Source organism: Panulirus ornatus, chromosome 9 (assembly GCF_036320965.1).
Source record: "Panulirus ornatus isolate Po-2019 chromosome 9, ASM3632096v1, whole genome shotgun sequence".
In the NCBI taxonomy this organism is placed as follows: domain Eukaryota; kingdom Metazoa; phylum Arthropoda; class Malacostraca; order Decapoda; family Palinuridae; genus Panulirus; species Panulirus ornatus.
Genome location: NC_092232.1, coordinates 40,104,495 through 40,129,864, shown reverse-complemented (window position 1 = coordinate 40,129,864; position 25,370 = coordinate 40,104,495). Strand labels below are relative to the sequence as shown.

Here is a 25,370-nt window from a genome sequence, read left to right as displayed (position 1 = left end):
CTTCTGCAGTCTCTTACCCAATTCAGCCACCAGCGCTGATATCTAAAACACTTCACTTCCTCCAGTTTTTCTCCATTCAAACTTACCTTCTAATTGACTTGTCCCTCAACCCTACTGTACCTAATAATCTTGCTCTTATTCACATTTACTCTCAGCTTTCTTCTTTCACACACTTTACCAAACTCAGTCACCAGCCTCTGGTGTTTCTCACACGAATCAGCCACCAGCGCTGTATCATCAGCGAACAACAACTGACTCACTTCCCAAGCTCTCTTATCCACAACAGACTGCATACTTGCCTCTCTTTCCAAAACTCTTGCATTCACCTCCCTAACTACCCCATCCATAAACAAATCTAACAACCATGGAGACATCACGCACCCGTGCCGCAAACCAACATTCACTGAGAACCAATCACTTTCCTTTCTTCCTACACGTACACATGCCTTAAATCCTCGATAAAAACTTTTCACTGCTTCTAACAACTTGTCTCCCACACCATATATTCTTAATACCTTCCACAGAACATCTCTATCAACTGTATCATATGCCTTCTCCAGATCCATAAACGCTACATACAAATCCATTTGCTTTTCTAAGCATTTCTCACATACATTCTTCAAAGCAAACACCTGATCCGCACATCCTCTACCACTTCTGAAGCCACACTCCTCTTCCTCAATCTGATGTTCTGTACATGCCTTCACCCTCTCAATCAATACCCTCCCATATAATTACCCAGGAATACTCAACCTCTGTAATTTGAGCACTCACTTTTATCCCCTTTGCCTTTGTACAATGGCACTATGCACGCATTCCGCCAATCCTCAGGCACCTCACCATGAGTTATACATACATTAAATAACCTTACCAACCAGTCAACAATGCAGTCACCCCCATTTTTAATAAATTCCACTGCAATACCATCCAAACCCGCTGCCTTGCCGGCTTTCATCTTCTACAAAGCTTTTACTACATCATCTGTGTTTACCAAATCATTCTCCCTCACCCTCTCACTTTGCACACCACCTCGACCAAAACACCCTATATCTGCCACTCTATCATCAAACGCATTCAACAAATCTTCAAAATACTCACTCCATCTCCTTCTCACATCACCACTACTTGTTATCACCTCCCCATTAGCCCCCTTCACTGATGTTCCCACTTGTTCTTTTGTCTTACGCACTTTATTTACCTCCTTCCAAAACATCTTTACATTCTCCCTAAAATCTAATGATACTCTCTCACCTAAACTCTCATTTATATATATTATCATGCTTGTGGCATAAGAAGCGTGGGAGGTGGGCAGATAAGAAAGGGTAGTTAGTGGTGGGATGAAAAAGTAAGATTATTAGTGAAAGAGAAGAGAGGCATTTGGACGATTTTTACAGGGAAATAATGCAGATGACTGGGAGATGTATAAAAGAAAGAGACAGGAGGTCAAGTGAAAGGTGCAAGAGGTAAAAAGAGGGCAAATGAGAGTTGGGGTGAGAGAGTATCATTAGATTTTAGGGAGAATAAAAAGATGTTTTGGAAGGAGGTAAATAAAGTGTGTAAGACAAGGGAACAAATGGGAACTTCAGTGAAGGGGGCTAATGGTGAGGTGATAACAAGTAGTGGTGATGTGAGAAAGAGGTTTGATGAATGTGTTTGATGATAGAGTGGCAGATATAGGGTGTTTTGGTCTAGGTGGTGTGCAAAGTGAGAGGGTTAGGGAGAATGATTTGGTAAACAGAGAAGTTGTAGTAAAAGCTTTTCGGAAGATGAAAACCGGCAATGCAGCAGGTTTGGATGGTATTGCAGTGGAATTTATTAAAAAAGGGGTGACTGTATTGTTGACTGGCTGGTAAGGTTATTTGGTGTATGTGTGATTCATGGTGAGGTGCCTCAGGATTGGCGGAATGCGTGCAAAATGCCATTGTACAAAGGCAAAGGGTATACGAGTGAGTGCTCAAATTACAGAGGTATAAGTTTGTTGAGTATTCCTGGTAAATTATATGGGAGGGTATTGATTGAGAGGGTGAAGGCCTGTACAAAGCATCAGATTCGGGAAGAGCAGTGTGGTTTCAGAAGTGGTAGAGGATGTGTGGATCAGGTGTTTGCTTTGAAGAATGTATGTGAGAAATACTTAGAAAAGCAAATGGATTTGTATGTAGCATTTATGGATCTGGAGAAAGCATATGACAGAGTTGATAGAGATGCTCTGTGGAAGGTATCAAGAATATATGGTGTGGGAGGCAAGTTGTTAGAAGCAGTGAAAAGTTTTTATCGAGGATGTAAGGCAAGTGTATGTGTAGGAAGAGAGGAAAATGATTGTTTCTCAGTGAATGTAGGTTTGCAGCAGGGGTGTGTGATGTCTCCATGGTTGTTAGATTTGTTTATGGATGGGGTTGTTAGGGAGGTGAATGCAAGAGTTTTGGAAAGAGTGACAAGTATGCAGTCTGTTGTGGATGAGAGAGCTTGGGAAGTGAGTTAGCTGTTGTTCGCTGATGATACAGCGCTAGTGGCTGATTCGTGTGAGAAACACCAGAGGCTGGTGACTGAGTTTGGTAAAGTGTGTGAAAGAAGAAAGCTAAGAGTAAATGTGAATAAGAGCAAGGTTATTAGGTACAGTAGGGTTGAGGGACAAGTCAGTTATAAGGTAAGTTTGAATGGAGAAAAACTGGAGGAAGTGAAGTGTTTTAGATATCTGGAAGAGGATTTGGCAGCGGATGGAACCATGGAAGTGGAAGTGAATCATAGGGTGGGGGAGGGGGCGAAAGTTCTGGGAGCATTGAAGACTGTGTGAAAGTCTTAAACATACTCTCGGAAAGCAAAAATGGGTATGTTTGAAGGAATAATGGTTTCAACAATGTTATATGGTTGCGAGGCATGGGCTATAGATAGAGTTGTGTGAAGGAGGGTGGATGTGCTGGAAATGAGATGTTTGAGGACAATATGTGATGTGAGGTGGTTTGATCGAGTAAGAGAGATGTGTGCTAATAAAAAGAGTGTGGTAGAGAGAGAGCAGAAGAGGGTGTTTTGAAATGGTTTGGTCACATGGAGAGGATGAGTGAGGAAAGATTGACCAAGAGGATATATGTGTCAGAGGTGAAGGGAACGAGAAGTGGGAGACCAAATTGGAGGTGGAAAGATGGAGTGAAAAAGATTTTGAGTGATCAGGGCCTGAACATGCAGGAGGGTGAAAGGCGTGCAAGGAATAGAGTGAATTGGAACAATGTGGTATACCAGGGTCGACATGCTGTCAATGGATTGAACCAGGGCATGTGAAACATCTGGGGTGAACCATGGAAAGTTCCGTGGGGGCTGGATTTGGAAAGGGAGCTTTGGTTTTGGTGCATTATTACATGACAGCTAGAGACTGAGTGTGAACGAATGTGCCCTTTGTTGTCTTTTCCTAGCGCTACCTCACACACATGAGGGGGGATGGGGTTGTTATATCATGTGTGGCGGGGTGGCGATGGGAATGAATAAAGGCAGACAGTATGAACTATGTACACGTGTATATATGATATGTCTGTGTGTGTAAATATATGTATACGTTGAGATGTATAGGTATGTATATGTGCGTGTGTGGACGTGTATGTATATACATGTGTATGTGGGTGGGTTGGGCAATTCTTTCGGCTGTTTCCTTGCGCTACCTCGCTAACGCGGGAAATAGCAACGAAGCAAAATAATAATAATATATTATTAGGTACAGTAGGGTTGAGGGACAAGTCAATTGGGAGGCAAGTTTGAATGGAGAAAAACTGGAGGAAGTGAAGTGTTTTAGATATCAGGGAGTGGATTTGGCAGCGGATGGAGCCATGGAAGCAGCAGTGAATCATAGGGTGGGGGAGGGGGTGAAAGTTCTGGAAGCGTTGAGGAATGTGTGGAAGTCGAGAACATTATCTCGGAAAGCAAAAATGGGTATTTTTAAAGGAATAGTGGTTCCAACAATGTTAAATGGTTGCGAGGCGTGGGCTGTAGATAGAGTTGTGCAGAGGAGGGTGGATGTGCTGGAAATGAGATGTTTGAGGACAATATGTGGTGTGAGGTGGTTTGATCGAGTAAGTAATAATAGGGTAAGAGAGATGTGTGCTAATAAAAAGAGTGTGGTTGAGAGAGCGGAAGAGGGTGTTTTGAAATGGTTTGGTCACATGGAAAGAATGAGAGAGGAAAGATTGACCAAGAGGATATATGTGTCGGAGGTGGAGGGAACAAGAAGTGGGAGACCAAATTGGAGGTGGTAAGATGGCGTGAAAAAGATTTTGAGTGATCGGGGCCTGAACATGCAGGAGCGTGAAAGAAGTGCAAGGAATAGAGTGAATTGGAACAATCTGGTATACCGGGGTCGACGTGCTGTCAATGGATTGAATCAGGGCATGTGAAGCGTCTGGGGTAAACCATGGAAAGTTCTGTGGGGCCTGGATGTGGAAAGGGAGCTGTGGTTTCAGTGCATTACTACATGACAGCTAGAGACTGAGTGTGAACGAATGTGGCCTTTGCTGTCTTTTCCTAGCGCTACCTCGCGCACGCGAGGGGGGAAGGGGTTGTCATTTCATGTGTGGCGGGGTGGCGATGGGAATGAATAGAGGCAGACAGTATGAATTATGTACATGTGTATATATGTATGTCTGTGTATGTATATATATGTAACGTTGAGATGTATTGGTATGTATATTTGCGTGTGAGGACGTGTATGTATATACATGTGTATGTGTGTGGGTTGGGCCATTCTTTCGTCTGTTTCCTTGCGCTACCTTCCTCACTAACGCGGGAGACAGCGACAAAGCAAAATTTAAAAAAAAAATACATATATATATATATATATATATATATATATATATATATATATATATATATATATATATATATATATAATGGCTGAGGTGCAGATTTTCAAGCTTGGGTCTACAAGTGATACAAGGACTGATGCAAGTGACATTGAACACCACGCTGGGCCGGTGAACAGGTCCTTTTGAGGCTGCTCTTAAAACATTCTCCTTGGTTACAAGAATGTTCTTCCGCCCACCAGTAATGCTACTACTTTTGTGAATTAAGAACCATTGCAACACAAACCTCGCCAGGTGGTAGAGTGACCAGCAGTGTATCGAGACAGACTTCCCCAGAACTTTTTTAAAGGGGAAGTAAATGTTTATAGTTGTGTTACTGGAGGGATAGTTTTCATACATGGTGCTCTTACAAGAAAATAGTGAAATTGGAAAAAAATGTAGCTTAGACATTGAAGCTTATTCTTTCATTGAAATGTGAGAAAAGGGAGTTTTTTCAAAGTGATAGAGATGGAAAGCAAAAAGGTGTTTTTCATAAATGTACTGGAAAAGTTGAGGTCCAGATAAATTTTTGGTCTGTCAAGGCTTTATTATGGCGGATGACTAACTACCTACCCTCATGTATCCAAGATATGGTTGTACTTTGTGTAATGAAGACAATTGAGAAACATCATAAGCCAATATTCCAGTTTCATGGTAAGAGAAGTGGACCAGGCAGTATGATACAGTGGTTAAATTGATGAAAACTACTATTGACGTTTGTGTAAATAAATTATACATTTCCCTTTTCCATAGCCAGAGGTTGAATCATTATGTGACATTCATTTTTCATTTCATTTCAAGCTAGAAGTTTCAGTTTTCTAAATTATTTCTTACATTTTTCATATGTAAGGAGTCACGCGGGGAGTGCTCATCCTCCTCGAAGGCTCAGATTGGGGTGCCTAAATGTGTGTGGATGTAACCAAGATGTGAAAAAAGGAGAGATAAGTAGTATGTTTGAGGAAAGGAACCTGGATGTTTTGGCTCTGAGTGAAACGAAGCTCAAGGGTGAAGGGGAAGAGTGGTTTGGGAATGTCTTGGGAGTAAAGTCAGGGGTTAGTGAGAGGACAAGAGCAAGGGAAGGAGTAGCAGTACTCCTGAAACAGGAGTTGTGGGAGTATGTGATAGAATGTAAGAAAGTAAATTCTCGATTAATATGGGTAAAACTGAAAGTTGATGGAGAGAGATGGGTGATTATTGGTGCATATGCACCTGGGCATGAGAAGAAAGATCATGAGAGGCAAGTGTTTTGGGAGCAGCTGAATGAGTGTCTTAGTGGTTTTGATGCACGAGACCGGGTTATAGTGATGGGTGATTTGAATGCAAAGGTGAGTAATGTGGCAGTTGAGGGAATAATTGGTATACATGGGGTGTTCAGTGTTGTAAATGGAAATGGTGAAGAGCTTGTAGATTTATGTGCTGAAAAAGGACTGATGATTGGGAATACCTGGTTTAAAAAGCGAGATATACATAAGTATACTTATGTAAGTAGGAGAGATGGCCAGAGAGCGTTATTGGATTACGTGTTAATTGACAGGCGCGCGAAAGAGAGATTTTTGGATGTTAATGTGCTGAGAGGTGCAACTGGAGGGATGTCTGATCATTATCTTGTGGAGGCTAAGGTGAAGATTTGTATGGGTTTTCAGAAAAAAAGAGTGAATGTTGGGGTGAAGAGGGTGGTGAGAGTAAGTAAGCTTGGGAAGGAGACTTGTGTGAGGAAGTACCAGGAGAGACTGAGTACAGAATGGAAAAAGGTGAGAACAATGGAAGTAAGGGGAGTGGGGGAGGAATGGGATGTATTTAGGGAATCAGTGATGGATTGCGCAAAAGATGCTTGTGGCATGAGAAGAGTGGGAGGTGGGTTGATTAGAAAGGGTAGTGAGTGGTGGGATGAAGAAGTAAGAGTATTAGTGAAAGAGAAGAGAGAGGCATTTGGACGATTTTTTGCAGGGAAAAAATGCAATTGAGTGGGAGACGTATAAAAGAAAGAGACAGGAGGTCAAGAGAAAGGTGCAAGAGGTGAAAAAAAGGGCAAATGAGAGTTGGGGTGAGAGAGTATCATTAATTTTAGGGAGAATAAAAAGATGTTCTGAAAGGAGGTAAATAAAGTGCGTAAGACAAGGGAGCAAATGGGAACTTCAGTGAAGGGCGCAAATGGGGAGGTGATAACAAGTAGTGGTGATGTGAGAAGGAGATGGAGTGAGTATTTTGAAGGTTTGTTGAATGTGTTTGATGATAGAGTGGCAGATATAGGGTGTTTTGGTCGAGGTGGTGTGCAAAGTGAGAGGGTTAGGGAAAATGATTTGGTAAACAGAGAAGAGGTAGTAAAAGCTTTGCGGAAGATGAAAGCCGGCAAGGCAGCAGGTTTGGATGGATTTGCAGTGGAATTTATTAAAAAAGGGGATGACTGTATTGTTGACTGGTTGGTAAGGTTATTTAATGTATGTATGACTCACGGTGAGGTGCCTGAGGATTGGCGGAATGCGTGCATAGTGCCATTGTACAAAGGCAAAGGGGATAAGAGTGAGTGCTCAAATTACAGAGGTATAAGTTTGTTGAGTATTCCTGGTAAATTATATGGGAGGGTATTGATTGAGAGGGTGAAGGCATGTACAGAGCATCAGATTGGGGAAGAGCAGTGTGGTTTCAGAAGTGGTAGAGGATGTGTGGATCAGGTGTTTGCTTTGAAGAATGTAAGTGAGAAATACTTAGAAAAGCAAATGGATTTGTATGTAGCATTTATGCATCTGGAGAAGGCATATGATAGAGTTGATAGAGATGCTCTGTGGAAGGTATTAAGAATATATGGTGTGTGAAGCAAGTTGTTAGAAGCAGTGAAAAGTTTTTATCGAGGATGTAAGGCATGTGTACGTGTAGGAAGAGAGGAAAGTGATTGGTTCTCAGTGAATGTAGGTTTGCGGCAGGGGTGTGTGATGTATCCATGGTTGTTTAATTTGTTTATGGATGGGGTTGTTAGGGAGGTGAATGCAAGAGTTTTGGAAAGAGGGGCAAGTATGAAGTCTGTTGGGGATGAGAGAGCTTGGGAAGTGAGTCAGTTGTTGTTCGCTGATGATACAGCGCTGGTGGCTGATTCATGTGAGAAACTGCAGAAGCTGGTGACTGACTTTGGTAAAGTGTGTGAAAGAAGAAAGTTAAGAGCAAGGTTATTAGGTACAGTAGGGTTGAGGGTCAAGTCAATTGGGAGGTGAGTTTGAATGGTGAAAAACTGGAGGAAGTGAAGTGTTTTAGATATCTGGGAGTGGATCTGGCAGCGGATGGAACCATGGAAGCGGAAGTGGATCATAGGGTGGGGGAGGGGGCGAAAATTCTGGGAGCCTTGAAGAATGTGTGGAAGTCGAGAACATTATCTCGGAAAGCAAGAATGGGTATGTTTGAAGGAATAATGGTTCCAACAATGTTGTATGGTTGCGAGGCGTGGGCTATGAATAGAGTTGTGCGCAGGAGGATGGATGTGCTGGAAATGAGATGTTTGAGGACAATGTGTGGTGTGAGGTGGTTTGATCGAGTAAGTAACGTAAGGGTAAGAGAGATGTGTGGAAATAAAAAGAGCGTAGTTGAGAGAGCAGAAGAGGGTGTTTTGAAATGGTTTGGGCACATGGAGAGAATGAGTGAGGAAAGATTGACCAAGAGGATATATGTGTCGGAGGTGGAGGGAACGAGGAGAAGAGGGAGACCAAATTGGAGGTGGAAAGATGGAGTGAAAAAGATCTTGTGTGATCGGGGCCTGAACATGCAGGAGGGTGAAAGGAGGGCAAGGAATGGAGTGAATTGGAGCGATGTGGTATACCGGGGTTGATGTGCTGTCAGTGGATTGAATCAGGGCATGTGAAGCTTCTGGAGTAAACCATGGAAAGCTGTGTAGGTATGTATGTTTGCGTGTGTGGACGTATGTATATACATGTATATGGGGGTGGGTTGGGCCATTTCTTTCGTCTGTTTCCTTGCGCTACCTCGCAAACGCGGGAGACAGCGACAAAAAAAAAAAAAAAAATGTATATATATATATATATATATATATATATATATATATGTGTGTGTGTGTGTATATGTGTGTATGTATGTGTATATATATATATGTATATTATCCCTGGGGATAGGGGTGAAAGAATACTTCCCATGCATTCCTTACGTGTCGTAGAAGGCGACTAGAGGGGACGGGAGCGGGGGGCCAGAAATCCTCCCCTCCTTGTAATTTTAACTTTCTAAAAAACGGGAAACAGAAGGAGTCACGCGGGGAGTGCTCATCTTCCTCGTAGACTCAGATTGGGGTGTCTAAATGTGTGTGGATGTAACCAAGATGTGGAAAAAGGAGAGATAAGTAGTATGTTTGAGGAAAGGAACCTGGATGTTTTGGCTCTGAGTGAAACGAAGCTCAAGGGTAAAGGGGAAGAGTGGTTTGGGAATGTCTTGGGAGTAAAGTCAGGGGTTAGTGAGAGGACAAGAGCAAGGGAAGGAGTAGCAGTACTCCTGAAACAGGAGTTGTGGGAGTATGTGATAGAATGTAAGAAAGTAAATTCTCGATTAATATGGGTAAAACTGAAAGTTGATTGAGAGAGATGGGTGATTATTGGTGCATATGCACCTGGGCATGAGAAGAAAGATCATGAGAGGCAAGTGTTTTGGGAGCAGCTGAATGAGTGTGTTAGTGGTTTTGATGCACGAGACCGGGTTATAGTGATGGGTGATTTGAATGCAAAGGTGAGTAATGTGGCAGTTGAGGGAATAATTGGTATACATGGGGTGTTCAGTGTTGTAAATGGAAATGGTGAAGAGCTTGTAGATTTATGTGCTGAAAAAGGACTGGTGATTGGGAATACCTGGTTTAAAAAGCGAGATATACATAAGTATACGTATGTAAGTAGGAGAGATGGCCAGAGAACGTTATTGGATTACGTGTTAATTGACAGGCGTGCGAAAGAGAGACTTTTGGATGTTAATGTGCTGAGAGGTGCAACTGGAGGGATGTCTGATCATTATCTTGTGGAGGCTAAGGTGAAGATTTGTATGGGTTTTCAGAAAAGAAGAGTGAATGTTGGGGTGAAGAGGGTGGTGAGAGTGAGTGAGCTTGGGAAGGAGACTTGTGTGAGGAAGTACCAGGAGAGACTGAGTACAGAATGGAAAAAGGTGAGAACAATGGAAGTAAGGGGAGTGGGGGAGGAATGGGATGTATTTAGGGAATCAGTGATGGATTGCGCAAAAGATGCTTGTGCATGAGAAGCGTGGGAGGTGGGTTGATTAGAAAGGGTAGTGAGTGGTGGGATGAAGAAGTAAGATTATTAGTGAAAGAGAAGAGAGAGGCATTTGGATGATTTTAGCAGGGAAAAAATGCAATTGAGTGGGAGATGTATAAAAGAAAGAGGCAGGAGGTCAAGAGAAAGGTGCAAGAGGTGAAAAAGAGGGCAAATGAGAGTTGGGGTGAGAGAGTATCATTAAATTTTAGGGAGAATAAAAAGATGTTCTGGAAGAAGGTAAATAAAGTGCGTAAGACAAGGGAGCAAATGGGAACTTCAGTGAAGGACGCAAATGGGGAGGTGATAACAAGAAGTGGTGATGTGAGAAAGAGATGGAGTGAGTATTTTGAAGGTTTTTTGAATGTGTTTGATGATAGAGTGGCAGATATAGGGTGTTTTGGTCGAGGTAGTGTGCAAAGTGAGAGGGTTAGGGAAAATAATTTGATAAACAGAGAAGAGGTACTTAAAGCTTTGCGGAAGATAAAAGCCGGAAAGGCAGCAGGTTTGGATGGTATTGCAGTGGAATTTATTAAAAAAGGGGGTGACTGTATTGTTGACTGGTTGGTAAGGTTATTTAATGTATGTATGACTCATGGTGAGGTGCCTGAGGATTGGTGGAATGCGTGCATAGTGCCATTGTACAAAGGCAAAGGGGATAAGAGTGAGTGCTCAAATTACAGAGGTATAAGTTTGTTGAGTATTCCTGGTAAATTATATGGGAGGGTATTGATTGAGAGGGTGAAGGCATGTACAGAGCATCAGATTGGGGAGAACAGTGTGGTTTCAGAAGTGGTAGAGGATGTGTGGATCAGGTGTTTGCTTTGAAGAATGTATGTGAGAAATACTTAGAAAAGCAAATGGATTTGTATGTAGCATTTATGGATCTGGAGAAGGCATATGATAGAGTTGATAGAGATGCTCTGTGGAAGGTATCAAGAATATATGGTGTGGGAGGCAAGTTGTTAGAAGCAGTGAAAAGTTTTTATCAAGGATGTAAGGCATGTGTACATGTAGGAAGAGAGGAAAGTGATTGGTTCTCAGTGAATGTAGGTTTGCGGCAGGGGTGTGTGATGTCTCCATGGTTGTTTAATTTGTTTATGGATGGGGTTGTTAGGGAGGTGAATGCAAGAGTTTTGGAAAGAGGGGCAAGTATGAAGTCTGTTGTGGATGAGAGAGCTTGGGAAGTGAGTCAGTTGTTGTTCGCTGATGATACAGCGCTGGTGGCTGATTCATGTGAGAAATTGCAGAAGCTGGTGACTGACTTTGGTAAAGTGTGTGAAAGAAGAAAGTTAAGAGTAAATGTGAATAAGAGCAAGGTTATTAGGTACAGTAAGGTTGAGGGTCAAGTCAATTGGGAGGTAAGTTTGAATGGAACAAAACTGGAGGAAGTAAAGTGTTTTAGATATCTGGGAGTGGATCTGGCAGCGGATGGAACCATGGAAGCGGAAGTGAATCATAGGGTGAGGGAGGGGGCGAAAATTCTGGGAGCCTTGAAGAATGTGTGGAAGTCGAGAACATTATCTCGGAAAGCAAAAATGGGTATGTTTGAAGGAATAGTGGTTCCAACAATGTTGTATGGTTGCGAGGCGTGGGCTATGGATAGAGTTGTGCACAGGAGGGTGGATGTGCTGGAAATGAGATGTTTGAGGACAATGTGTGGTTTGAGGTGGTTTGATCGAGTAAGTAATGTAAGGGTAAGAGAGATGTGTGGAAATAAAAAGAGTGTGGTTGAGAAAGCAGAAGAGGGTGTTTTGAAATGGTTTGGGCACATGGAGAGAATGAGCGAGGAAAGATTGACCAAGAGGATATATGTGTTGGAAGTGGAGGGAACGAGGAGAAGTGAAAGACCAAATTGGAGGTGGAAAGATGGAGTGAAAAAGATTTTGTGTGATCGGGGCCTAAACATGCAGGAGGGTGAAAGGCGGGCAAGGAATAGAGTGAATTGGATCAATGTGGTATACCGGGGTTGACGTGCTGTCAGTGGATTGAATCAGGGCATGTGAAGCGTCTGGGGTAAACCATGGAAAGTTCTGTGGGGCCTGTATGTGGAAAGGGAGCTGTGGTTTCGGGCATTATAGCATGACAGCTAGAGACTGAGTGTGAACGAATGGGGCCTTTGTTGTCTTTTCCTAATGCTACCTCGCACACATGAGGGGGGAGGGGGATGGTATTCCATGTGTGGCGAGGTGGCGATGGAAATGAATAAAGGCAGACAGTGTGAATTGTGTGCATGGGTATTCATGTATGTGTCTGTGTGTGTATATATATGTGTACATTGAGATGTATAGGTATGTATATTTGCGTGTGTGGACGTGTATGTACATACATTGTGTGTGGGGGTGGGTTGGGCCATTTCTTTCGTCTGTTTCCTTGCGCTACCTCGCAAACGCGGGAGACAGCGACAAAGCAAAATAAATAAATAAAAAATAAATATATATATATATATATGTATATATGTATATATATATATATATATATATATATATATATATATATATATATATATATATATATATATATATATACAATCTCAGGGATAAGGGAGAAAGAATACTTCCCACATATCCCTTGTATGTCATAGAAGGCAACTAAAAGGGGCAGGAGCGGAGTAGGCTGGAAATCCTCCCTTCCAGTTTTACTTCTACAAATGAAAGAAGAAGGAAGGGGCCAGATAAGTACTTGTCCCTCTAAGGCTCAGTCATCTGATCTGGAACGCAACATCACTAATGCAGTAAATGGCGAATATGTATGAAAAAAAAATCTATGATGTACTCTTTCCAGAACCTCAGTAAAATGGAAGTTAAACTCATCAACCCTATTATTGCTGGATCTGGTTTCTCCAATTCCCACAATATTTCTTCAGCTTTTGTTGATATTTCTAGTTAGTCATTTAGCTTGGTTTTTGCTGGTATGTATGATACTGGTTGCATTGGGTTAATGGCTGGAAAGCTCATCATAATTGATTTACATTCTCATTATCTGTTTTCCCTTCTTGCTTATCATGGACAAAACTGTACAGGGGAGCCTCAGCTCATGACATAGTTAAAATTGTGGAGAACCTGATGCAAGTTGAATGTGTTTTAACTCAAACCAATGAGCACCTGACCAAATTTTTCACAATGTAACTCTTGTGGATGGATTATACTGTATTTACTGTTTCAAAATTGCTGAATTTTTGGAGCTTTTTTTTCTTTCACTGCTTGTTTACTAATTGCCCAGAGTTCACCATATGATCAGTATGCATGCATATATACTTGGATTTCCTGTCATCATTATCCTTACTGTTAGGAAAGAAAGTCTGTAAATGGGCAGCAGGTATCGCATGTTTACAAGTAGTGAACATAATCTAAACTAAACTTAGTAGACCTTCATCAGATTTTAATATGTTAGGTTGAATTTATCTCAGAAGTAAGATTGGTTCTTTAGTGTGTATCATACAATATTGCTTTTTTCATTTTTTTAGCTTTAGTCAACAATGCAGCTATCCCTTCAAATAAGCTATATTTGTCAACTTTTGTATCTTGAAATTTTGACATTTTTTTAAGCATGCCATGAAATTTTGACATTTTTTTAAGCATGTCATTATGAATATTTCACTTTTCACAGGAATTTGAGCATGAAAAAATCTTCAGAAAGCTGATTTTAGAAATCTTATGATTTGAAACCCTTTTCGCAATATTTTTATTTCAAGAGTACCTGTTTGATTAATTCCCTGGGGATAGGGGAGAAAGAATACTTCCCACGTATTCCCTGCGTGTCGTAGAAGGCGACTAAAAGGGAAGGGAGCGGGGGGCTGGAAATCCTCCCCTCTCGTTTTTTTTTTTTTTTTTTTTTTTTTTTTTTTTTCCAAAAGAAGGAACAGAGGAGAGGTCCAGGTGAGGATATTCCCTCAAAGGCCCAGTCCTCTGTTCTTAACGCTACCTCGCTATTGCGGGAAATAGCGAATAGTATGAAAAAAAAAAAAAAAAAAAAAAAAAAACCTGTTTGATTGCCTTAAGTTGCTTTTGGAATCAGTACCATGTGCTGGAAGAGTAAATATGTTTTACTTTTTTCTGTTGTTAGCCCTTATTTTTGTTCTCATCACTGTTACATTCTCATTATACTCTGCCATATATTTTTATTGCTGTCCTTTCAATAGTCTTTTCACCAGGGCTTTTTCTTTTATAGATTTCTTTTTTCTTTTATGCTGCATTTTCATGTTTTCCAGTTTTTACTTTTCCCAGGTGTATAAACCCTAAAAAGTAACTGACTTCAGACAACCAGAATTAGCTGAATAATGTGATAATTTCTGAGATTAATGAATAACTGAAATTGAGCAGATATGAACTTGTAAAGCAAAATATTAAAAAAAAGTGAGTGAAGCAGAAAATTCTGAGATAAGTTTGTGATTTAGACATAAAGTGTTATTGCACTCATGATTGTGAACGTGGGTAACTTTAATTGGTCTTAAATCCCCTTGACAAACACACAAGAAATAAGGTAACTATACAAGTAGGAAAAGTTTCATTAACATTTACTTTTCCATCTGAAATAATAAAAACACACTTTCAGGTTGTTTGGGATCATTTTGATATCCTACAGTGAATTTTTATACTTTTGTGAAACAGAAAGGTTTTCTGTGAAAAGAGTATTTGCTGTATGTCAGATGTTACCTGTGATATAGCACATGACATTTCAAAGGCCACTTACATTGCAAGACATGCATTACATCATAGCTAAAAAAAATCTAGCTCCAGTTATCTGTGGGGATGTTCACTATTCTCAAAGCATCTCATTTGTTCATTCTATCTTTATTATGTTACTTCTCATTGAGAAAAGTTGGATTTCAAAATGTGTTTGTTTGTTGCAATTATAACAATACTGGTTCTCTCTTAAATTTGAGGGAGAAATATGTGCTTTGGAAATAACTTCACAGCTCTAAAATTCTTCAATATCTCCATTTTTAAATCTTTTTAGAATAAAGTGTAATTGCATTAAAATGTCCCTGAAAAAACAATAAAAAGATATTCAAAGGAGATGGAAGAAAAGAAAAATTCTAAATAAAACACTTTATTAATCCCATCTCAATTATTAGCATTAATTATAGAATCTAATAGAGAACCTACAATCCCAGGGCTACTCTGTGTTTGGGTTGTCTCATATAAAACTTAATCTTCAAGTGATGATTCTCTTATAACAGAAAACGTTATCAATAGGCACTGGTGTGAAATAATTAAGAAAAGTTAAAAAGCATTTCTACGGCATTCATCATAGGAAAAACACTTTTGAGAATCATCATATGGAGATAGAAATATATTCATTCTTAGAGTACAGTTTTTACAAAGAACACTTGTGTATTTCTTTACAAGACATGAGAGAAATATGTACAATTTTTTTCAGTGTTTTAACAGTCAAGTAATTCAGTACCGTTAGAAAAAGTAGACAGAAGTTTATGAATCTTTCCAAAAACCAAGTTTTGAAAGAAATGGGCATTGAACATCTTTACAGTGAACATAGGTCTCATATACAGTGTAGAAGAGGAGTAAAAATATGAAGAGATCAATGAGTATGAACAGTTAATAATTCCCATTACGATTATTTGCCTATTCACAACACAAATGAAATGACCCACAATGGATGCTATTCAGTGTTCAGATTCCTTGATCTTATGAAAAAATGAGCACAGTGTGACTTAGATTCATCCCAACACCTTTCTTGTGCTGAAAATATTGGTTCCAAAAATAAATCTCTCTTAGAATTCAACAGCTGTACACCATATCCTGATAGATCTAAGTCAGTCTGTGTTTGTTTCATATAATAAAATGTTTATAGCAGATTTAAGGGTATATATTTCAATTGGTACAAAAATAATTTTGTTTTAAAGGCAAAAATCACCTTAGAATTTCCACTGGTATAAATTTTTTGAAAAAGCATACCATATTGAATTTTGAAATAATGACAGTAATAGCAGTTATATCAATAATGATAATAGTGATGATAATAATAATAATAATCATAATAATAACAATAATAAAATAATAATAAGAATAACAATTATAACATAATGAATAATAATGATAAATACAATAATAATAATAATAATAATAATAATAATAATAATAATAATAATAATAATGGTAATAATAATAATTGTAAAAAATTTAATTTAATAATGATAATAATAATAATGATAAAAACAGAAGGTGCACATTGTAAGTAGGCGAGAAACAGGAAATAGAGCATTAATGTTAAAAGTGGCAGGGTACCGTTAGCTGCTGCCTGTAGCACATACATTATCAGTGTCATTCCTCCTTCTTAAAATATAGAGAAAGTTATATATATCCATTAGTCAAAATTTCAAGTCTTGCAATGAGTAGCAATACAAGGAAGAGAAATGAACAGAAACTTACATATCTACAAAGGAAACTATACAGAGGTGAATTAATAATCTAAAGAGACCATGAAGATACAAGACAGAAATGCAATATTTTAGCAGCAAAAATGATATTCAGCAATGCGGAATGTGCAGCAGCAACAGTGATGATTCTTATGATGGATGACATCAGTGATTATGCCAAAAGACCACCAGGGGATCGCATAACCAAAGTGAAGAATGCCCATGAATCCCTCGAATTGGAATGTTCCAAATCTTAATTCAACGCTTAAACTAAACAGAGTCATTTACAACTAAAGAAGAAGAAAAAGACATATTGCTCCTCATTGCCAGGTATTTATTTTTTCACAAAATATACAATATTTAATTCAGAACTGGAACTCATGATAAATAAAGATGATTTCCTGACACCTTTTAACAGTAACTTCCCTTGTAAAACTTTTGCTTCACCAGCAGGCATATGGCACAGGCACAGTTTCTTTTTAATCGAATTATCAAGCCAAAACTTAATATACTTAACTTAGTGCAAAAAGCAATTTGAACCATAATTATGGACTATAATTTTACTGAAATCAAATAGGGTAATCCAATGTAAAAGACCCATATGCCTCCTGCATGTGCTGGTTCATGTGCCACAACTTCTGAAATGTCTGTGTTTTGTACATGCTAGGTTAACCTAGTTGAGGCACTAGAAATTTATGCTTCTGCTTGATAATTAACAAACTACAAATTATCGTTATCATCTAAGTGATAGACATAAACAAGGAGAGCAGAAAGCCTGCCTACCTCGCACAGAACACATTTCCTGGACAAGTGGCAGCAATATCTGGGTAAAGATGATTGCTCATGCAAGAATACATTATTCTGCTACTTTATAATCTCTTGTACAAAACAACAGTATCAAAAACTAGTTCACAACACCTACACTCTATATTTGTTATGCATTAATGTATGAAGATATTATTTATGTATCTGGGCAAACAGCTGATTGGACATATGCCCAGGTTTTACAATTATATTCAGAAATAAATAGATATATAAGTGGTGAAACATATTCACAAGTGAGAGCTTTGTACCAAAGTGAGTGAGGAGACCGCCACCATAAGAAAAGTGAGAAATGAGGTATGATGCGCCACAGAAACAGAGGATGTGTAAGGGATAATATCGTTCAGTGAGAGTAGCGCACCACTGACTGATCAGCACGTGGAGCCTCAACTTCCTTATATTAGTCCTGATTGCACCATGGTGCTTCTGGTAACAACTGACAGGGGACCACTTAGCACTCACCACTAGCCGCCTGTCTCATATGAGTTCCTTCGGCTGTTTGTACCTTATGGTATCCCTAGGAAGGCTTAGCACCATAGATTACTGTTTATATCTCAGGCTCGGGAATGACGTTGCCACCCCTCAGAGGGTATGACTAGCACAGCACTTCACCAGACGGATGCTTGTGACCGCAGAGTGGTGTTGGGTCAGAATAGATCTCTCCTGAGTTGATAAATCAGTAATTCTGAGCTGAGATTTGAATTGCTGTATAGCTATTTTTTTCCTTAAATAACTGTACTGAATAGATTTAATTTTCCAACTCATAACTACTGAGAAAAACAACCAGCAAAGCTGACCCGAAGCTGGCTTAAACGGGATGGGCAGTGTCATAGGGGCTCCTTCCATGTAGCAGTACTTAAATTACTTGCTCGGTGGAAACACAGCTGAGAATCCCATGGTGATTGTCCTGGGATGGTTGGGTATGTGTTGGTCATGGTGGAGACCCTCCTTCCGGCCTGGTATGGTGACTTAAAACTTATGTGTCCACCCTAAAATAAAAGTTTACATTATCAGAAGAGTTACATGTCAGTAAAACTATGCAAAAATCAGTAAAATTTTCTACCTATACAGACAACTGTCCTGGTGACAGATAATTTTTGATATATCTCAGATATTTGATTCTTCCATGACAATAAATATCTAAAAGACCTTCATATTTCAGTCAAGACCAGGCCTTGATGAGGACTTTCTTCAATAACTGGAGCCTTTGACATAAAAGATAATCAATTTCATAAAATTTTACCTTCATATACATATGTGGCGCACTGGACGGTTGAAAGCAGAAAGTTGCTACTTTCTCTATTTCCTTTTGGTGTGCAGCATCTCCATTAGCAAAGTCTGCGTGGGTGCAGCACCATTTATGTGCTTGTAGTACAAGTATTTCTCACCATTATCAGCAATATAGTGCAATTCAGGCAGTAAGTCCATCATCTTCTGATATTTCTCCTGAGGGTTATATGCAAAGATATGCTGTGAGTACAAAGATCTCTCAAGTTATGAGATTATAAAATCAAAAGTCATTACATTTCACATTCAGGGAACTGACACAACTCTAGAAAAAACAAAGCCAAATTCCATAAAACTTATTATCTGTACAATATAGTTCTGTACTGACATTTCACTTAAATGGCTCATAAAGAAAACTAACTTGTAGGTTGAATTTTTAACACTGCATTGGATCAGTCCCTGAAGTAGAGAAAAAGGCTGCCCAAACACAAGAGCAGAGAAAATGGGCAATGAACTAAGGCAAAAAGATTCAGAAGCAAGGAGGCTGAAAGATAAGGCAGGTCTGAAGGGTTAAGCAGGAGGATATGTGGCAGTCAGTTAAGTGGACATTTGCTTTGGTATTCAATAAGGGATACATTTAGCTAATTTATCTAAGAGTATAAATAGACTACAAATGTTGATGCACTTTCTGATTTTATGAATAATAATTTTACCACAGAGGATGCAGATCAATGTCCACAAGTATTGTGATGTAACATTACACAGCTGAGTAGTACTTACAGTCAAGGAAAGGAAAATTAACAAATGAGAGCAGCATAACAAATCAAATATGCCTTTAAGGAGTTTACAATGTAACTGAACTCGGCAAAACATAACCTTAATAATTTTCATACTATACAAATAAGATATGACAAAACACCTACATACAACTAAGCTTAGAACACTAAAGCACATCAATACAACATTTAGACAAGGTACCTGTAAGTGCTATTGATATTGGAATTATAGTACTGTATGTATAAAGAAACATCTGCACTGACAAATAATCCTAAAGTCTAAACTTGTTAATGAAAGATAACAACCCAGACTTTCAACCCCAGGGCTTAAAGACACTAGAACAGATAGCACTTGGGTCAGTCAGGGTTTGCCTCTGTGACCCATGCATGGATAACCTCACCACCACTGAGACCAGCTTGCCTGCACGCCAACAGTGAGGTAACCTGCTGATTCATGGGGGCGGTCAATATATGCCTGGAAAAGACAAACTGCGGGACGGGTGTGTGTCAGTCATCAGTATAATGATTGATCACTAATAAAATATTGCAAAGACTGACTAGTTAACAGTTCCTATGCATCCTTTTGATTCTTACCTATACAATAACTAAAGAACTACTACTTTGCAAAATAAAAATAAAAGATCTAATCAAGATTACTGAAGGAAAAGATATTCCTTGAAAAATTTTCTTAACCTTCAAACAGAAAGAAAATTTGCAAATTCAGTAATAAGATAAAGGCAACTGATGAAATTACATGTGATATCTCTTCAAAACTGTTTTCAATGGGTCATGTCATTGTCAGGACAGTGGAAGAAGTTAGATAAATGCTGCAGTGAACTTGACTGCTGGAACTAAGGACAAATATTCTTATCGTTAATGAGAAGAAAATCAGTCCATGTTAACACAGAAGAAGGCTAATTATAGCTTTTCATACCAGAAGAAATACTAGTAAACTGAAGCTCTGTCATCCCAAGGAAAATGGGATACTCACAATGATCAAAAACAAGCAAAATAAATATTAACATTAGATACCATGTGTCAGTAACTAGTTCATAGTATAAAGTATATTTCATTTGGATGGTAAGATTTGAAAAATTTCATTCTGCTACTGCTCAGCTATTTTCCTCAGGATGGGAGTCTTTATTATGATATAGAAAATAAACGAACAGGGCTGCTTTAGTGTTTGGGCATTTGTTTTACACTAAATACCATCACATTAAGTCAGGCAACAGAGTTAATGTTAAAAACAGCATGACATGGTCTTAATAAAAGAAACTGTAACAAATTTATCATGACGGTAAGAAACTGTAACAAGTTTATCATGACTAAGAAATTGTAACAAATTTATCATGACTAAGAAACTGTAACAAATCTATCATAATTTATCATAACTGCAATTCAGAATGCTTTATTGACACTGAAATTCAGAATGCTATACCATGAATACATTCCCTTATTTTCACTGGTGTACAGCACACTAAAGCTCTAATTATCCTCTAACTGCAGAAAATTATAGGCTTACAAGAAAACCATAATACAGGCGAAAATCTCCAGTCCACACATCCATAGTGGGTAAACATCAGAAAAGCGAATGCCTGCACATTTAACATTGCAACCAAAATGGCACATGATCTTCCTGTAGTGCTCCAAGCTTTCTCTGTTATTTCTGTCTTTCTTGCCCTTGTTCTGCCCTTAAAACTGTGTGTAACCCTCGCACTTCATCTAAACTGTAATCACCAAATTCTAAATTAGCCTACACTACTTTTATCAAAAACAGACATAGAAGAATTTTGGGTAAGTACAATAAATCAATGTTTTTTTCAATTATTTACATAGGTTACATTTACATCTGCTATGTACGGCTAAGTTTTAGAAACTACAAAACTCCACTGGAAAGATAGTTATCTATAATCCACGATAATCCGATATCTGAAAGCTGCCCAGTCCCAAGGAATGTGGACTGGAGATCTTCTCCTCTACTATATAAAATACAAATACTGATCTTCCTTTGAATACTGAGAAACCAATATCAATATCCTGCAGTATGTCTAGGGATATATGAAACAAACATTCATCTTACCTTGCTGATCATCAAAATCTCACACAAATTAATACAGCAGTGCAAATTTAAGATAGATACATAAAACAATGAAAAAGTTGACCCTACCGTTTCATCACGATAGACGTTGGCAGTGTATTCCATCAGTGACTGTCGAACCTGTTCGTGAGCTGTGGCCACTGACCGACGATCACTCAGTAGCCGAACCTCTGTGGATATATTAGGTGAGTAATTTCATGCAGACTCTAAAACATAAAATCTTTATACTGAACTAAAACTATGTAACTCTTAGCAAATATTTCATATTTATGTTAAATATTCCTCATATAGAGCAGAAAGATTCATCAAATGAACTATGATACATACCTGGATTCAGAAGAATCACGAATTTTATGCAGACATATTCTGGGATATCAAACTTGAGGTCCACTAATTTATTGAGAATTGCATGGAAACGATCAGCAAACTGAGTAGTCCCTAGCAGAGCTAAAGACAGCAGGTCAAATTTCTGACCATTAGGTAGTGTAGTTTCATCCTGTGGGCAAAACAGGTTAGGTAATTCTATGTTTAATGAAAATCTTAACATAGTAAAATTATATAAAAAATTTTACATCTGATAAAACAGCAAAATGTTTGCTGCAAATTAATCCATAGTAGATCTACTAAAACCTTCAACAGAAGTATGAGTTCTGTTGAATGTCATGTGTAAACTGATTTAAAATGAATTTATTGCAGATTGTACAATTAGTTATTCCAGGGTGATCAGCTTCTAAAGAAAATAAGTGAAAACTTTTTAAGCAACATGATAATGCCTGAAGTCAGATGAATGAGTGGACATTTGTATGTACAGTCCACAAAAAGCCATCCACCCCATATATATCTTCAAAGGCAATACACAAACAAGGTTTACAGTGGGTACAAGCATATGACATTCTCAGGGTGAAATTACCTTACATCTGGTCACTGAGATTAGTGTTTCTAATGGTATGAGCATCAGAAATCCTCCTCACTATGCTCAAGCTATCTTTTGGGAAGGATGTTCTTTCTTTACCTGGCTATCACTTTATTTTGGAAATTTCACTTATGGGCCCTTTATTTCTTTCATCTACACTTCAAGATTGTTGGGTCTTACTTTTCTAAGGAGGAGAAAGCCTGAATTCTCTCTCGGAGGCAAGAAAATGTGGGTGCACGTGAGATTTCTAGGCACACTTGGTGCTCAGAACGAACTTTTAAGCAACTGCTTCCAGCAACCCCTCAATAGTGCCTCACCTCATTCAGGAGATAAAGACCCTCTGGACCCACAACATGGACCTAGAATACTTCAGGAACCTTGCCAGTTCCATGCCCAGACATCTGCAGATGGTAATCAAAGCCAAAGAAGAAATGAAAAAGTACTAAAATGCGAGTGTGACATTGCCTTTGAAAATATATGGGGAAGGGAACATGGCATTTTCCTGACAACGTATACACAATTTAATTCCATTGACATAGTTGAGCTTAGAACCAATAAAATATGTTTTCTCTCCAGTTAAATTATGAAATAGTATGACTCAGAAAACTCAGTGATTAAAACTTAAAGTTTCAGACATCCATATGAACAAATGTACATATATGGTATGTTATGGACTTCTATCTTTAAATATGGGATATTATCGTATTTTATCACAGTTTTGTGTGGACATAATACATTCAGTAGAAAAAAAATATTTGGGACATATTTACAGGTAGATGTTTTACATTAAAAGAATACCATAGATATATGCTTAACTCTACCCATTTTCCTTAGTCTTCAGTACGAAGGTCTTAGAATTAAAGTTAATGAGGCCAACCTGCCTCCACACTCCTTTTAAGGCACTCTTTACACACACGACCAAACAGTGGGTAGTTAACAAGAATCATCAACATGAATATTACCCTTTTAGAGCAAGCAAATTTTGTCAGTGAAATCATGCAATGTTATAGTTCAGCCTTTAAGGCAATAATTTCAGACTCAAAAAACCTAATGTTAGAAATTGAAATAAAAAAAAAATTCAATTGTTTAACTAATGCTGTTTAAACAGTGAAAATATACAATATATGGTATAAATGATAACATGTTATTTACTAGCAACTATGGCTATTTGGCTTGGAAGCACCATTCAGTGCACCAGAATTAGGAGCAAGTTAATCTTGTCATAGAATAAGTTGCTATGCCCCAAGTTGTCTGCACAACAGTAGTTCCTCAATGACATTAATTTCCTTTTTCTCTTACTGTCTGCAGACAGACGAGACATGTGATTGGTTCCACTTTTGATCATGCTAAGAGGCAACAAAATGAGTTATTCACTAAGTTTGTTGAAAATCTTGCTCAGTTTTTTAGTTATATGTAACCCATAATATGTGCTTTGCTGACTCCATCTTTGAGCCCGGGCTGAGGGTCAGTGAAATAAGTTTACAGTTTGATTTAAACCAACTTTCACCCTCCTTAAAGAGAGCTAGACATCAAACCCAACATATCAGAGACAGAATACTAGGTCCATATCAGGCCAAGAAACTCTTCCTTTCCCCCAAATACTAGAAGACTTTCATTTCTGCTTTGAATCAAGCACACCTTCACAAAAGAAATAAAAATTATTTGACTTCTGCTGATGAATCATTTGTCATTAACCAAAAGCATCTCCAGAAACTAATTCAACCTTTATTCTAACATGTTGTCTACAGTAATTGTACAGCTGATGGTCACTCTACTAAGTACTTATTCTCTTCTATTTCTACTTTGGATGATTCCACACCAGTCCTCCATCTACAACTCGTCCTACTCAACTTATGCCTTTTCCTATGTTTTAATTGGACAACATATGTTCAGAAAGCATACCTCCTCAGGTTCTTAGGGAGTGTGCTTCTGAGCTAGTTCTCATCCTTGGTTTCCTATAACATGTCTCAAAACTCAAACTTTTCCTTCCTTTTGGAAGCATGCTTTGGTGCAACCCCTCCCTGATAAAGGAGACCCTCCTAACCAAAGTGCATAAGTCGAGCACCTCCTGAGTTATAGGGAGGTTTAATCTCAAACGACAACAACCTAACCCTTACAACAGTCACAACCTAACCCTTACAACAGTCAATCAGTTGCCCTCACTTCTGTCTGCAAGGATTTTGAGATCTTCCTTAACTCTACTTTCTTAAATACTCAAAATTCAATTCTTTCTCTCCTTTTATTATTAATATGGATTTCATGGGGCACGGTTAACTGATCGCCTCTCATGAATGACTCATGCATAGCTGTCCTGCACTTATTTTGGTGTATCTTTTGTCATGGCCCTTGACATCTCCAAAGCATTTGATACTGTGGCATAAGTCTTCTCTTTCTTAACTTCCATCCTCTGGTTTTTCTGCTTTTTGTTCCCTGATTGCAGTGTCATTTTAAGGAGCAATTTCCACATATTCTACTAACAGTGATGTCCTCAAGGTTCTGTCATATTGCTTTCTTTCTTCCCTAATTACTTGAACACTGATAATTCCACTTAACATACTCCAACTCACTTCCTCTATCTCCTCAGTATCTTTCTCATATTGAACATACCTCATAATTTGGACCTGTGCAATATCTCAGAACAGGAAGCAGTAATGTGCTTAAATTCAACAGAGCTAAAATGCAATTTCTTCCTAATCCTCTCTCTTAATATCACTGTTTCCCCTCTGCTAAGTTTCAAAACACTACAATTCATTCGTGCAATGAGAGAAGCATGTTCAACATAACTATATCCTCTGCATATCATGGAAACCCCACCATTACAGAATCTGCTTACCAGAAGCTGGGAATGTAGTATGATTTCTGTAATTATTTCTCATGAGCAACTATTTCATATTCACTGGGGTCCTATTTGCCCTATTCTGAAGTATTATTATTATATCTGGGGTGGTGCTTCTTTCATCACTTTAAGAGCTAAAGCAGATTCAAAAGCCTTCTCATAAATCTATAGGTATCACCTCTCTCCAACCATCCACTACACTATTACTGCCCTCTTCCTGTCCCACAGATATTATTTTGGCCACTGATCTCCT

The 25,370-nt window shown here is 38.6% G+C and overlaps 1 protein-coding gene across 2 annotated transcripts in view; it reads right to left on the bottom strand.

Moving 5' to 3' along the window:
- Window positions 1–15,102: 15,102 nt before the first annotated feature.
- The window catches only part of LOC139750359 (nuclear hormone receptor FTZ-F1-like), a 420,892-nt gene continuing 410,624 nt past the window's right edge, over window positions 15,103–25,370 (bottom strand). For both annotated transcript variants that reach the window (XM_071665068.1, XM_071665066.1), the window contains 4 exons: window positions 21,696–21,864; window positions 21,438–21,538; window positions 18,511–18,713; window positions 15,103–18,256 (listed from right to left, as the gene is read on the bottom strand). In XM_071665068.1, coding sequence (XP_071521169.1) covers window positions 18,567–18,713; window positions 21,438–21,538; window positions 21,696–21,864 — 417 coding nt within the window. In that variant the 3' untranslated portion in view covers window positions 15,103–18,256; window positions 18,511–18,566. The remainder of the gene's footprint in view (window positions 18,257–18,510; window positions 18,714–21,437; window positions 21,539–21,695; window positions 21,865–25,370) is intronic.